Source organism: Heterodontus francisci, chromosome 4 (assembly GCF_036365525.1).
Source record: "Heterodontus francisci isolate sHetFra1 chromosome 4, sHetFra1.hap1, whole genome shotgun sequence".
Classification (NCBI taxonomy): Eukaryota; Metazoa; Chordata; class Chondrichthyes; order Heterodontiformes; family Heterodontidae; genus Heterodontus; species Heterodontus francisci.
Genome location: NC_090374.1, coordinates 182,607,207 through 182,623,187, shown reverse-complemented (window position 1 = coordinate 182,623,187; position 15,981 = coordinate 182,607,207). Strand labels below are relative to the sequence as shown.

General features: G+C 43.4%; 1 protein-coding gene across 1 annotated transcript in view; it reads left to right on the top strand.

The window, feature by feature from the left end:
* Window positions 1-15,981, top strand: part of LOC137369452 (phospholipid-transporting ATPase ABCA1-like) — a 157,619-nt gene that overhangs the window by 97,663 nt on the left and 43,975 nt on the right. Inside the window, exons 18-23 of the mRNA XM_068030685.1 lie at window positions 2,371-2,484; window positions 3,948-4,119; window positions 4,624-4,755; window positions 6,384-6,523; window positions 11,561-11,698; window positions 13,707-13,927. Coding sequence (XP_067886786.1) covers window positions 2,371-2,484; window positions 3,948-4,119; window positions 4,624-4,755; window positions 6,384-6,523; window positions 11,561-11,698; window positions 13,707-13,927 — 917 coding nt within the window. The remainder of the gene's footprint in view (window positions 1-2,370; window positions 2,485-3,947; window positions 4,120-4,623; window positions 4,756-6,383; window positions 6,524-11,560; window positions 11,699-13,706; window positions 13,928-15,981) is intronic.

Here is a 15,981-nt window from a genome sequence, read left to right as displayed (position 1 = left end):
GTCTCCAGGTGTAACTGACAGGGAAATTACCCAATCATCTCCATTCTAGCCGAGACTTGTAGTATCACTGTATGCAGCTTTAAAAATAATAGAAGCTGTTTACAGGTTACACGGTGCCTACATTGAGAGCCTTGCACAGCTAAAGAGTTCCTCACACTTGAGTGGAATAGCTAGGTGGTAAGGCCAGAATCATTCCTCATCAGAGTTAAACAGGTTGTGGGAGGGAGGTGGGAGAGACAAGTCTCATCGTTTGCTGGTTTGTGCCAGTGCTCGGTATCTGTGAGTGAGTCAGGGGATGGCATAAGTCTTTCCACTTACTTGGCAGCCTGGTGATCTCTTTTAGCTGTGGAGGCAGCTGGCGGATGGATCAGCAGGGCGAGGGCTTGCAGCCTTGTGCTTTCTGAGCTCTAGTAAACTTTAATTGGATTTTAAAAAAAATTATTGCTCTGAGAGTGTGATTGTATCATTTGTTTCAATGTATTTATACTGTTAACAATGATTGGCATTGCATCAAAATGACTCATTTTCATTCATAAGTCTGATGTTTGTGATCTTCAGCAATGATTAGATTAGGGTATTGTAGCACTTTTGTTGAACAGAACAGTTTGAGTTGTATTTTGCTGCAAGATAGTTAACTGGGTAGCTGTCAAGGTAAACAATGAGGTAAATGATTGCACAAAAGTGGGGTGAAGTGATGTGTTAATATTATTGCATGAAGTACTTTTCTCCACCAAATAATAGAAAATAGGAACAGGAGTAACTCCTCGAGCCTCTTCCACCATTCAATTAGATTTGTATCTAACTCCATCTGCCATCTTGGTTCTTTAACCCTTGGTGCCCTTGCCTAACAAAAATCTATTATTCTTAGTTTTGAAATTTTCAATTGATCCCCAGCTCAACAGCTTTTTAGGGGAGAGAGTTCCAGATTTCAACTACCCTTTGTGTGAAGAAGTTTTTCCTGATGTCACCCCTGAATGGCCTAGCCCTAAAATAATGCTGTGTCCCCTTGTTCTGACTGCCCCACCAGAGGAAAGTAGTTTCTTTCTCTCTACCCTTTATTAGTAAGGTCGAAGTGCCAGGATCTGTGCTCAGCCACACTGCCTTCTTTCTGATGGCAGAATATACGAACCTGCAGTGGGGCAGCTGAATAATGTTTCATGTGTGCACAAAGGCATTCTCTGGTTTCACAGGAAACAAAGTACAGGATGTGTGGCCGATTAGACCAGCTACAAGCATTGCATTCTATTAACTCTAAGGATGGGGTGGATGGTTTGGAAAATCAGACTCAAGTAGACAGAGCATTTTTATAATGCACATCCAGCTATTTTACTGGAGCTGGTGCAGTACTGCTGTTCCATTGGACCCATATTATTAGGTAGGTCTTACTGGATACATTGGGGGTCATTTTGACTTTCAATAAAATGGGCACTATTGATTCAACCACCTGTTAAAACATTCTCCCAGATTTCATTTCCATTCACATTACCCAATATCAAAATTACTCCATTTGACACTTTCTTAGTGTCTTGCTTCAATTGTATAGCACCTTAGACTGCACCTGGAGTACTGTGTGCAGCTTTGGTTCTCATACCTTCGGAAGGATATTGTTGCCTTACAGGGAGTGCAACGAAGGTTTACCAGACTTGTTCCTGGGATGGTGGGACTCTCCTATGAAGAGAGATTGGGGAAACTGGGCCTGTATCCTCTAGAGTTTAGAAGAATGAGAGGTGATCTCATTGAAACTTACAAAATACTTAAAGGGATAGACAGGGTCGATGCAGGTAAGATGTTTCCCCTGGTTGGGGAGTTAAAAACCAGGGGATACAATTTCAAAATAAGGGGGAAGCCATGTAGGACAGAGATGAAGAGAAATTTCTTTACTCAAAGGGTTGTGAATCTTTGGAATTCTCTACCCCAGAGGGCTGTGGAAGCTCAGTCATTGAGTAAGTTTAAAGTAGAGATTAACAAATTTCTAAATACCAATGACTTAAAGAGATATGGGGATAGTGTGGGAAAAAGGCATTGAAGTGGATGATCAGCCGTAATCATATTGAATGGCAGAGCAGGCTTGATGGGCTGAATGGCCTACTCCTGCTCCTATGTTCCTAACAGTCAGGGAAGTGCGAATAAAACCTCTACTAAGTATTAGGTTTCAATGGACATCTCGGAAAGCTCTGCCTCAAAGAGGCAATATATAATGTATGTGGTTATACTCAGAAACTGTCAGATCTGGGCAAGCGGTTCACTTGAGAACACCATTCCAATTTTAATTAACATTTAATATGAACAAAGGGAGTTGGATTTTCAATGATAGAGCAGAGTGTGCACATTCCCTTTACTGTAATTCTCTGTGTCCTGTTTGCTATCCAGGTCAATATGGCATTCCCAAACCATGGTATTTTCCTTTCACCAAATCCTATTGGTGTGGAGACACGGTTCAGAACATGAAGCAGATCCCATCTGCTAAGAATGCAAATTCACAGAGTAAGTGCTAAAGAATATCCTTTGAAATGAAAGATGCATCTGTGAGATTATTTTTAATTGCTACTGAACTTTTTTTAAAATAGTGTTTCCATTTTTCACTTTGAAAATTTATTTCAGTCATTGCTTAAAATAAATGATGTGACCAAGAACATTTTAGGAAATGTTTTTGGAGTACTGAAATCTGATGCTGCTTACTTGAGCCTGAGGGTTGCCATGGGACCAGAGCACATTCTGTCATGCGGGTTTCAGGCAATCCTGTGCTCCTGGAAGCATTATCTGGAAATGTAAAATGGGTGGTGAGGAGTGTGATCATTTGTTTTTGTTTTATTCAACGCTCTCCATTCTTTGAAGAATTTTCCATTGATTTTTCCACAAGTCCCAAATTTGCCAGCATGGTTGTTAGTGATTTTAGCAAGGAATACTTAATGGATTCCTCTGACCTTCCTTGATCTGCTATTTTACCTTTTTTGAAATAGGTTAATGTCTCTGTTAGGATCATGGGCAATAAATAACTCACAGTTAGACATTGACCAACTAATACCAACAACAAGCATTTCACTTGCTTAAGTGCAGGGAAACCCTTTCCAAAGTGCTGATGAGCACAAGTCCCCATCAAAGTACCATCAAGTGTCTCTTAAAATAACAATCCCTCAAAGTTCAAAAAATCTAGTTTGCCACCTCTGGGCTCGCTGTCCAATTAAGGACGGCAGGCAGAATGTAGATGCTGCTGGCCCAATCAGAGGGCCCGATCTGCAGCCCCACTGGGAGAGGTGGGTGGTGCTGAGGCAGGCCGGGAATCTAGGGGGCGCCTCAACATAGAGGCGTCCTTGGAGAGGTGATAAAACATTTAAAATCACATAGGCCTAGGAGGCAGGCCTCTCTGGATGGCCCATTGTGGCCACGGGGCTGGCCTTACCCGCCCACGGTCCGCAGTTTGTTGGATGGTGTCTCCAGCTCCGATGGCCCTCCTGGACAGCTGCAGGGAGGCTGTCTCCTCGAAGCAGGCAGCATCCCCATGTGGCGTGAGCGGGGGTTGGGGGGGTGGGTGGTGGCACTCTGGGCGGGATGGGAAAATCTCCCTTAATAGGGCCTTTAATTATCTAAATTGGCTGCCCACCTCCGTTTGGCAGGCAGCTGAGCCGCATCCAGTCTCACCGCTGGGAAACCTCCCTGGCGGCGGGACTGTGTCACAACTCCCGCCATTTTCCCGGACCTTCCACTTCCCAGCCGGCCACCTGGGGCCAGAAAAATCCTGCCCAACCTTTCAGGTCAATGCCCTTTCACCAGAACTCTGCTTCTCTCAACACAGATGCTGCCCGACTTGCTGAGTGTTTCCAGCAGTTTCTGACTTTATTTCAACCCCAGTATTTTGCTACTGTTCAGTAGATATTCGGCTGGATGAATTTCAGGACAATCACAAAGATTCTTGCATGGTATGTGACGTCTTTTCTTCTCTTTTTCAGTCTGTGTGGAAGAGGAGCCAAGTCACCTCCAACTCGGTGTCTCCATTCAAAACCTGGTCAAAATTTATCGCAATGGCAAGAAGCTGGCAGTTGATGGGCTCAGTCTTGGCTTTTATGAAGGGCAGATCACGTCTTTCCTGGGGCATAATGGAGCTGGAAAAACTACCACTATGTAAGGAGACTGTGTGAGGAATGGAACCCAGCCAGTTCCTTTATACTCAAAACGAGATTTAAAACAGTCTTTATATACAACACCTTAACATGCCACAAAAACCTCTCCAAGGTGTAGATCTTGACTTTGTTACAGTAAAACGAGCATTAGCGAGTCAGCAACCCATTATGCATCTCTCCCCATTTTTGTATCCTTATAGCTTAGGGTCCTCACATTGGAAATCTCTGTGATGTGGAGCAAATTGTTCCACTTACCTGAATATAAAGAACAAGAATATATGGGGATTAAACTGTTCCTGCTCAAAGGCTCGGGTTCTATGTGTATTTTTTAAAATTCATTTCATGGGATGTGGGCATCACTGGCCAGGCCAGCATTTATTGCCCATCCCTAATTGCCCTTGCAAAGGTGGTGGTGAGCTCAGATGGTTTTAGATCTTGTGAAAAGTGACTTTTGTGTTAACCTGTGTTTTTATACAACTTGTAATATTGCCAACCCTTCTTACAGGTCAATCTTGACAGGATTGTTCCCGCCAACCTCTGGAACAGCCTATATTCTGGGCAAAGATATTTGTTCTGACCTGGAGTCCATTCGGCAAAGCCTGGGTGTGTGCCCACAACACAATGTTCTTTTTGATATGTAAGTACAATTCAGATCTGCCGTCAATCAATCCTGAGCTGCTTGTTTGTTCAAACAATGGTCCTGTTGCTCTCTATATAATACATATGAATACTGTAGTTAGTGCAGACTTTCTAAAGTAGTCCTCTCACTGAAAGCTTGCATTGTCATTTCAGTTTTACCCCCTCTATCTTGTGATGTTACCTAAAGTAATGATCATTTTCAGATGTCTTCCAGTTAGCTCTTACTTCAGAAATTTCTTTACAAAGTAATGCTGGCAGAAAATGGTAACTGTAAACCAGCAGTGGTGACTTATATGTGGTGAGAATAAAGCTTATATGAGAAGAGGGAAAGTCATATTCACCACAGCCCTTAGTACTTAATGGTAGCTTTGCTAGAAATCCCCAAAATGATGCATCATGTGTATATATTGTTAGAAAATAATAGGTGATTGATGTAAGTCACAACATTGCAATACTGGAGCGGATAATAATTTGCTTAAATTGCTGAAGTTTTAATACCTTAAAAAAGGAAAGGAACCAGCACTGAATCACACAGATCATGAGATCTGACTCTCAGCCTGTGCTGATCTCAGTGGGTATAACAATTATCATCTGTGCTCTTGGGCTTGGGTTTCTGCTTCTGATGACTATCCAGTAAATCTTGTTTCTAAGGACAGAATCAGGTCTGTCTGTGACTTCCTCAATATTGGATTAACTGGCTAAAACTGTCATGTCTGACAGAATGAAGTATGGCTATTTAGGTGAGGGAATGCCAGATACTGTAATGCAGCAATGGTCTGAGTTTTCAGGAGAGTTGGAGAGAAAGGTTGGGGCAGACAAAAGCCAATTGATCCACAGGTAACCTACTTTATCATGTTTCTACCTCACCCATAAGTACTCCCAGATCCTCAGAGTTGGTCAAGGCATTTGTAGAATATTCATCCATCTTCCTCTCCACTATTCACCATTGCCTATTACACCCCCACAAACATTTGCCCTCTATCACACACCCTCTTTCCTTGCTGCAAGCACAGCAGCCACCAGGGTTTAGATTCCAGATTAGAACAAATGTTGTACGAGTGTAACATTAACACAACAATGATAAATTTAGCAATGTACCTTGTGGTTGAAGGAAATGAGAGGCCAGTCCAGTCTTGTGAGCTAAAAGCCAGATAACAAGAAGCAAATATACAGAAGTGCTGTATTTTGTAGCTTTCCTCATAAGCTACCTTTATTATCCCTTGTTACCTCCTGCTCGCTCGCTTTTAGTTGCAGATTATATCTCAAGTGAGAGGGTGGGCAGCCATCTTGCTATCTTGTGTAGCCTCAGCTAAACACTGCTGTATAATTGGCTACTGTGACACATGCAAGAATGACAATGGTGAACCACACTGGTATATTTGTTCAGCTGTTCTCCCCCCGCAGCTGAAATGAAGTGTTTGTGTGGCTTTGATTGTTTGGTATTGCTAGATTTGCAGGCTCATTTATGCATCACAAGGGTTCAGAGGGCTAAACTCTACAATGATTTCAAAATGTAATCTCTAGTTTTCTAACAGTGACTGGTCCAGCTTTTTCCCTGTATTTATTGACATGCATTAAACATTCTGGCACACTCCATGTAACTGAAGACTGTTCTGAATTTCGAAGGCTTACTGTAGAGGAACACGTTTGGTTTTATGCACGGCTAAAGGGACTGTCAAAAGAAGAGGTGAAGGCGGAGGTGGAGCAGATGGTCTTGGACGTAGGGCTGCCTAACAAACGCAAAGAAACAACCAACAAACTTTCTGGTGAGTCATCCTTCTGTACTGGACAAGGATACTCAAACAATACTAGTCCAATTGGTTCATTGACCTTTCTACTCTGTAACCCTTTAATTGGCTTTTAAAAAAAAAAGTCTTCTTCACTCTATGTATGAGGAAGAATATCTCTCTCTGCTTCTTTAAGATGCTCCTTAAAACCTACCTCTTTGACCAGGCTTTTGGCCACCTGTCCTCATATCTCCTGATGTGGCTCAGTGTCAAATTTTGCTGATAACACTCCTGTGAAGTACCTTGGGATGTTTTACTACATTAAAGGCACCATATAGATGAACGTTGTTGACATCTGTATTAAAGTTACCTTTTACTAGTTTGAACCTTTGTCCCCATGCCTGACTCCCCACTGCTTAATTTAAAGTAGCATCCAGATAAAGATTTTTGATGCCATTTAACATCTTATAAACCTCTATAAGACTGCCTCTCAGCTGCTTCTCTTCCAGGCTAAAGAGCCTGAGTCTCTCCAGTCTTTCCTCATAACTCTGAATCCTGACACATTGCCTTAGTCTCAACACTCTTCCTTCACTGTGTCCAGTGCTTGAGGGTCTCCCTTGTTTTTCAGTGACCAGAACTGGACACAGCACTCAAGGTATGACCAGACCAGAGCATTCTACACATTGGTCACTACTGTTCTAGCTGTGTAGTTCAGCATTCTGTTGGCTTTGTTGATTGTCCTTCTGCAATGGTGTGGCATGTTGAGTTTATTCTGTCTCTTTCAACTCCATCCATCCCTATTTCAACACCACTCGTGAAGTATGAGTGTTTCTCATTTTTCTTCCTCTGTGTCATACTTTACACTTGCCTGCTTTCAATTTCATTGTTCCATACTTTGTTGAACTTATTCTATAGTTTCTGTGCTGCTTTGTTCAATTCCATCATCCTTCCTGTTTGATATTTTTTTTAAATGTATGCAATTTGCACTGAGTTTCAGATTCTTAGCCATTGATGTCATTAGAAACAGCAGCAGTCTCAATACTAAGCCGAGGGACAGCCAAACCTACCCTACCCTACCCTCATCTTGATATTGCCCCCTCTAATCAGTACCCATGGCTTTCTACTCTTCAGGGCGGCACAGTGGCGCAGTGGTTAGCACCGCAGCCTCACAGCTCCAGGGACCCGGGTTTGATTCTGGATACTGCCTGTGCGGAGTTTGCAAGTTCTCCCTGTGTCTGCGTGGGTTTTCGCCCGGTGCTCCGGTTTCCTCCCACATCCAAAGACTTGCAGGTGATAGGTAAATTGGCCATTGTAAATTGCCCCTAGTGTAGGGAGGTGATAGGGAATATGGGATTACTGTAGGGTTAGTATAAATGGGTGGTTGTTGGTCGGCACAGACTCGGTGGGCCGAAGGGCCTGTTTCAGTGCTGTATCTCTAAATAAAATTTTTTAAAAAACAGGTTTTTATTTGTACACAAATTTTGCCCTGGAAAGACTGAACAGGCTGGAGCTCTTTTCTCCAGAAAATAGGAGGCTGAGGTGTGACCTAATAGACGTCTTTAAAATTATGAAGGGGATTGATAGGGTTGACATAAATAGGTTGTTTCAACTTGTGTGGGAGTCCAAAACTAGGGGCCACAAATGTAAGATGGTCACCAATAAATCCCTTCAGGAACTCAGGAGAAACTTCTTTACCCAGAGAGTGGTTGGAACGTGTGACTTGCCATCACATGGAGTAGTTGAGGTGAATATCAGATGTATTTAAGGGAAAGCTAGGTAAGTACATGAGGGAGAAAGGAATAACGGGAGATGCAGATAGTGTTAGATAAAGTTGGGTGGGAGGAGTTTCAGGTGGACCATAAATGGAGGGGATGGTAGTGTGATGGTTATGTTAATGGGCTAGTGATCCAGTGGTCTGGACCAATGATCTGCAGACATCAGTTCAAATTCCACCATGGTAGCTGGGGGAATATAAATTCAGTAAATTTAATAAATCTGGAATAAAAAGTTAGTATTGATAATGATGACCGTGAACTCTTGGACTGTCTTAAAACCAATCTGGTTCACTAATGGAAAGAAATTTGCTCTCCTTACCCAGTCTAACCTGTATGTGACTCCAGGCCAGCAGTAATGTGATTGATTCTTTACTGTCCTCTGAAATGGGCTAGCCAGCCACTCAGTTGTCAAGAAAACAGCTCCACCACCTTCTCAAGGGCAATTAGGGATGGACAATTAATATTGTGCTTGCCAGGGATGCCCACATCCCATGAATGAATAAAAAAATGCTAGCAAGGACCACTTGGGCTGAATAGCCTGTTTCTGTGTTGTGGATTCTGTGAAATTCTATGCATCCTCACAGCGTTGAGCTGAATTAGTCACCTTTTGTCTGGAGCTTTAGTAAATACTTACTGGAAGTCCTAAGTATAAAATGTAAGACTTGAGTTGTCTTTCAAACAAATGAAGGACATTAGCCAGGTAGGATGTCTCCCCATTAAAAACCAGATAGACTGCTATTTACTACTTTGTTGCTGTACATTGTTACACATTATTGATGGCATACAAGCAATCCTCGACAAGTTCCGCATGAGCGATTCTTTCTTTGGTTATCCTTCCCGGCGTGTGGTGGTGAAAATACCAATAGTTATGTTTTACTTTAGTTGCCAAGGAGCAGTTCTATAATTGCATTGACTTCTTTTGCTTACATTAGTGGTGGGAAGGCATTATACCAGCCTGTCTCCATTTGACATCTCCACCCACTGGCTCGGCTGGGAGCCAGAGCTTGGCTGGGAGCTCCAGTGTGCCACCTCATGGTGCCTCCTTGAGCAATCTAAAATACAAGTCAGAACTGTGTGCCAACTGTCAAGTTTTATTAAGTGTCTGAAGCCTGCAAGCATGAGGTTACACAATTAGTTCCTTAATTACTCACAGTACTGAAATCTAACCAATTTTCTCCCTTTTCTGAAAACATTGGCCCCTTACCAAGTTACAGTTCAGTGGCTTTATTTTGAGGGTACGGTAACATGGTGGCACTGTTATTATACTAGCAATCAGTGGCCTGGGTTATTAATTTGGTGACGTGAGTTCAAATCTCAGTCGGAGAATTTAAATTCAATTAATTAAATAAATCTGGAATAAAAACAAGCATCAGTAATGTTGACCATGAAACTACCAGATTGTTGTAAAAGCCCACCTGTCCTTTAGGAAAGGAAGTCTGCCATCAATACCTGGTCTGGCCTATATGTGACTCCAGACCCACAACAATGTCTTTGACTTTTAACTGCCCGCTTACATGGCCTGGCAATTTACTCAGTCGTATTCAAGAAGATGAATCACCAGCATCTTCTCAAGGGCAGATAGGGATGGGCACTAAACAGTAGCCTTGCCATGATGCCCACATCCCATGAATGAATAATAAATAAGCATTTCCAGGTACCCACTGGTAGTACGCCCAAGTGGCCACTCTTTCTGTGTGAACTTTGACAGTGACTGTCAGATGTCTATTTAACTGCACGAGGTGACTTAGCCCACCTGACATCCACATACAGTGAAAGCCACCAGATAGTGAACAGGAGTCTTGGGATTTTTGTTTTTTTTTTATTTCCCCTCCCTAACCAGGGACACAAAAATCATGTGCAGTACCACTACTGCTGTCCTGATTCAGATCAGTTTTATCACTCCTCCAGAGCAAAATCTGGGACTTTCTTGGTACTTAACATTCATAGCATTACATAGAATTTTACAGGACAGAAACAGGCCATTCGGCCTTTGTTGGTGTTTCTACCCCACACAAGCCACCTTACTTCATCTCACCTCATCAACATAACCTTCTAGTCATTTCTGCTACATGTAGTCATTTAGCTTTCCCTTGTATGCAACTATGCTATTCGCCTCAACCATTCCATGTGGTAGTGAGTTCCAAATTTCCACCACTCTGAGTAGTTCTTCCTGAATTCCTTATTGAATTTATTTGTTACAATCTTATATTTATGACCTTTAATTATGGACTCCCTCACAAGATATTAACTATTTACAGAAATGGAATATCAAATAGATTACTAAATGGATCAACAGAGATTAGGGGTGGAGGGGGTGGGAGGTTTAACATAACGGAACACTTTTGCATTGCTGCCAGCCAATGTGCATAACTTTCCTGTTGAGGCCTGGTATAATACAGCCGAGTGTTAGTGGCCTTTGCTCTATTCACAACAGAGCACTTTCAACTGTACCAGGTGGAAGTTCAAGGTTTGATCTCTGTGGTGAAATGATTTAGCTGATCCCAATTATAGCCTCATGGAATTTCTGAGTCAAATTGCTAGCTTGAGTGTCGACCGTTCTAAAATTCCTCTCTTTGAAGGCTGGAAAAGCCCCACTATCTGGGCAATGGAGGAAGAGTTTGGAGCAGAACTTAGTTGCTTCAGTTTCTGCCCTTTGATTTTACAATCTTCCACTAGAAGTGGGAGCAGGCACTCGTGAATCCCTTCTTCCATGTAAGCATGAGTGAGAGGCAAAACTGGCAGGGTAACATCACCGACTCAAAATCCCACCAGCCCTCCCTCAATTACCCCTAATTCAGTCCACCCTTCTGTGAAGGCAGGACTTGATTCTGGTGGGACTACAGGCCAGCATTGTATAAAAGGTTGCTTTCCCCGTGCCTGTTGATTGCAGAGATTACCATTCGAAAAATGGCAAAATTTGATATGACCCATTGAACAAATGTTTCCAGATCGTCGGCTGGGATACTGGATCTTCTAACTTTCTGCGATGAAACCCTGCTCCCACCATCCAAAAGCTGAGACAGGAATGCCAGTAGCACCAAAAATAGGCACCGGCTCCCAGTTGTGCAAATTATCTTGAGCCGGAATTTGGGATGAGTTCAGGAGCACAAACCTGAGATGGGCAGAAGTTCTGCCATGTGCCTTAGATCCTCTCTCATGAGGCCAGTAGAGGAATTTCTAACCCCTCTTTTTTGCCTTGTAAATCTTGGAATTTATGACAGTGCTATTGCCTTCAAATTCATTACTGGCCTTACTTACCTTTGAATGGAAATTAATATTATAACTCTGTTTTACTTATAAGGTGGGATGCAACGTAAACTTTCAGTGGCTCTTGCATTTGTTGGTGGCTCAAAAGTTGTCATCTTGGATGAACCAACTGCTGGAGTTGACCCTTACTCCCGCCGAGGAATATGGGATCTGCTGCTTAAATATCGGCAAGGTAAGGTTATAACATAACCTGAAGTCGGAGAACAGGGTGCTTTAAACTACATTCCTGTAAAATGTTGTTGTGGAATACAGAAGATCTACTGAAATGAATGACTACGTTTAAATGAATGACTAATGACTTACCTTGTAGTGACGGCTGTCCCACGCCGATATTCCAGCCGCAAGTCCCGCGCCTTCGGATCTCTGTTCGGAGATCCGAAGCGTGACACAAGTGGGGAGGGGGGAGGAGTGAAATTCTCAGGTCGGGAGTGCAGGGGGGGGAAACGGCAAAACTTATGCGATTGGTGGAGGGGAGGCTGGGAAGGGATTGAAGGGTAAAGTGGAGAAAGTTTAGACGGGGAAGTTTGGAATTGAATTTTTAATTTTTTTAGTTGGAAAGGACTATTTAGATATTTATTACTCATTGGAGGGTGGGTGAAGGGATTTAAACGGATAATAGAGTTTCAACTTTAAATTTTTTCTCGCCTGTCACATTAAAATTAAACTGAAGGGCCTAAAGCCCTTTAAAAATGGTGCCAGTCCCTGTGCGGTGGCGCCAGACCGCGTTGCCGGTGGCGTAAAATGGAGCGGGAACTGCTCCCGCCTCCGCCCCCCCCCCCCATTACGTCGGGTGGGGGAGGGGGGGTGAAAAACGGCCTGCCCGCCCCAGGCCAATCAAGGCCCTTAAGTGGCCACTTAATGACCTTCACCCACCTTCACGTGAATTTTACGTATGGCAAGTGGCCATCCTGCAGCCGGAAAAGCCACCTGTGAAAACCAGGTGGCTGCAATTGTGGTGGTGGGGGGGTGGGGGGCTGCTCATCGGGCACAGGCCGCCCCCGCTACCCCAACCACCCCTAGCACTCAAGCGGGCGGAAGTCCTGCCTCGGAACAATTAAAGCCCGGGGACCTGTAAAATACGGGACGGATCCCCGGGCAAGGCCGGCTCCCGTCCGCCCACCTTAAAATTCCAGCCATACTATTTATATAATTATTTTTGGTGTGTGCATAATGTTGGTAGTGCTGTCGCCTTTGAGTCAGACCGTTGTGGGTTCAATTCCTGCTCCAGGGATTTGAGCATATAAATCTAGGCTGACGCTCATGCAGTACTGAGGGTGTGCCACACTGTCAGATGTGCCATCCTATGGACAGGATGATAAACTGAGGTCCCATCCCCTCTCTCAGCTGGTCATAAAAGATCCCATGTCACTATTTCAAAGGCGAGCAGAGAATTTCTCCCCCGCATCCTGGCCAATATTTATCTCTCAATCAGAATCACTTAAAAAAAAAACAGACTGTCACCATTAAATTGGTTGCCACATTCCCTGCATTACAACAGTAACTTCAAAAATACTTCATTGGCTGTAATGGGCTTTGGGATGTCCTGAGGTCATGAAAGGTGCTATATAAATGCAAGTCTTCCTTTCTAAAGCTCTTGCGACATATTGCCAAGTACTGAATTACAGTAAATCCAATCCCTCCCACTTGGATTCTGGGGAGCTTTCCCTGGTCTTTTATGAAAATTCAATTAAAGGAATAGGACTTGGCTGGTAGATGGTTTAACATTGCCAGTATTGAAGTAAGTGTTGTCAATGCTAATGGGTTTAGTAAAGAGCCTCTAAATGCCTAAAGTAGTGTAGAAATCAGAAACCATATTGTAACTTGAAACAAAGGTTTTGTCAGAGTACACAAGCCAGTTAATTCACTTGGCCTCAGAGCAAAGTACTAAGAACGTGCTTATAAAATTCACCCGTGTATGGCTTGATTCAGGTTTAAATGCATTTATTTGCTTACAGTGACTGTCATGATGGATGGTGTGTGATGATCTTGTGGAAATATTACACCCTTGTTGAAAGATTTAATCAGCCTGCCTTAACTGAGTGATTGTCCACAGTTGATTGAGGTCATTATATCACGTAATGTTTTTCAAGCCTGCTGATTTATACAGCATGACTTCAGGGAAGTCATAAACGTCAGTTATGTTGTATTGGGGAAATACCTAAATCCATTGTTTTCCCCAGGTCGGACCATTATCCTCTCCACACATCATATGGATGAGGCGGATATTCTGGGAGACCGGATTGCCATTATTTCTAATGGCAAGCTGTGCTGTTGCGGATCATCACTGTACCTAAAGAACCAGTTGGGAACAGGCTACTACCTCACCCTGGTCAAGAAAGATTTAGAGCTGTCACTCAGCTCCTGTAGAAACAGCAGCAGCACTGTGTCATACTTGAAAAAGGTAAATGGCACTTGTATAGGGTTACATAGGATATACAGGACAGAAACAGGCCATGTTGGTGTTTATGCTCCACTCGAGCCTCCTTCCGTCTTTCCTCATTTAACCCTATCAGCTTAATCCTCTATCCCCTTCTCCCTCATCTGCTTATCTCGCCTCTTAAATGCATCTATACTATTGTCTTCAACCACTCCCAGTGGTAGCAATTTCCACATTGTCAGCACTCTGGGGGTATAAAGGTTCCTTCTGAATTCCCTCGTTGATTTTTTGGTCACTATCTTATTTTGATGGCCTCTAGTTTTGCTGTTCTTCACAAGTGGAAAACCTCTCTCTTGTCTACTCTAACAAGGTCCTTTATAATTTTAAACATCGATATTAGGCCACCCCTCAGCATTCTCTTTTCGAAAGAAAAGAGACCCAGCATGTTCATCCTCTCCTGATAAGTATGTACCTGCATTAGGAACATAGGAAATAGCAGCAGGAGTATTCCATTCGGCCCCTCGAATCTGCTCCACTATTCAACTAGATCGTGGCTGACATTTGACCTCAGTGCCATTTTACAGCACGATCCTTGATATCTTTAGTATCTAGAAATCTATCGATCGCTGTCTTGAATATGCTCAATGACTGAGTCTCCACAGCCCTATGGGGCAGAGAATTACAAAGAATCACCACCCTCTCAGTGAAGAAATTCCTCCTTGTCTCAGTCTTAAATGGTCTACCTCTTATTCTGGGACTTTGTCCCGCCTGGTTCTAGACTTAACAGCCAGGGGAAACATCCTTCCTGCATCAATCCAGTCGAGCCCTGTAAGAATTGTGTATGCTTCAATGAGATCACCTCTCATTCTTCTAAATTCTAGAGAATATAGGTCCAGTCTTCTCAATCGCTCCTCATAGGACAATCCCCCCATCCCAGGGATCAGTCTGGTGAACCTTCATTATACTCCCTCTATGGAAGTATATTCTTCCTTAGGTAATGAGACCAAAACTATACACGGGTCTCATTCTGCATTCTTAAAGGGAAGGGGTCTAGGATTATTGTTGGAAAAGCTCTCTGGCATGAAGGGAGGTATTGTGTACCATCCCTCCGTTAACCGTGTATGCTCTGTGTTTGTTCGTGTTTGTGAGGGCGCAATGGCGGCACAGTGGCGCAGTGGTTAGCACCGCAGCCTCACAGCTCCAGCGACCCGAGTTCATTTCTGGGTACTGCCTGTGTGGAGTTTGCAAGTTCTCCCTGTGACCGCGTGGGTTTTCTCCGGGTGCTCCGGTTTCCTCCCACAAGCCAAAAGACTTGCAGGTTGATAGGTAAATTGGCCATTATAAATTGTCACCAGTATAGGTAGGTGGTAGGGAAATATAGGGACAGGTGGGGATGTTTGTTGGGAATATGGGATTAGTGTAGGATTAGTATAAATGGGTGGTTGATGTTCGGCACAGACTCGGTGGGCCGAAGGGCCTGTTTCAGTGCTGTATCTCTAATCTCACAATATTCCAGCTGCAGTCTTACCAAGGCTCTATGCAATTACAGCAAGACTTTTTTACTCCTGTACTCAATAAAGGCCAACATATGATTTGCCTTCCTAATTGCTTGCTGCGCCTGCATGTTAGCTTTCAGTGACTTATGAGCAAGGGCACCCAGGTCCCTTTGGACATCAGCACTTCCCAATCTCTCACCATTTAAAAAATACTTTGTATTTCTGTTCTTATCAAAGTGGATAACTTCACATTTTTCCACATTATTTTCCATTTCCCACTGACTTAGCCTGTCTAAATCCCCTTGAAACTTCTTCGCATCCTCCTCACAACTCACATTCCCACCTAGTTTTGTGTCATCACCAAACTTGGAAATATTACATTTGGTCCCCACATCCAAATCATTGATATAGGTTGTGAATAGCTGGGGTCCAAGCGCTGATCCTTGTGGTACCCCACCAATCACAGCCTGCCAACCTGAGAATGGAACATTTATTCCTGCTCTCTTTTTTCTGTCCGTTAACCAATTCCTGGTATCACCCTTGTAAATCTTTTTTTGCACCCTCTCCAGTGCCTTTGTTTTT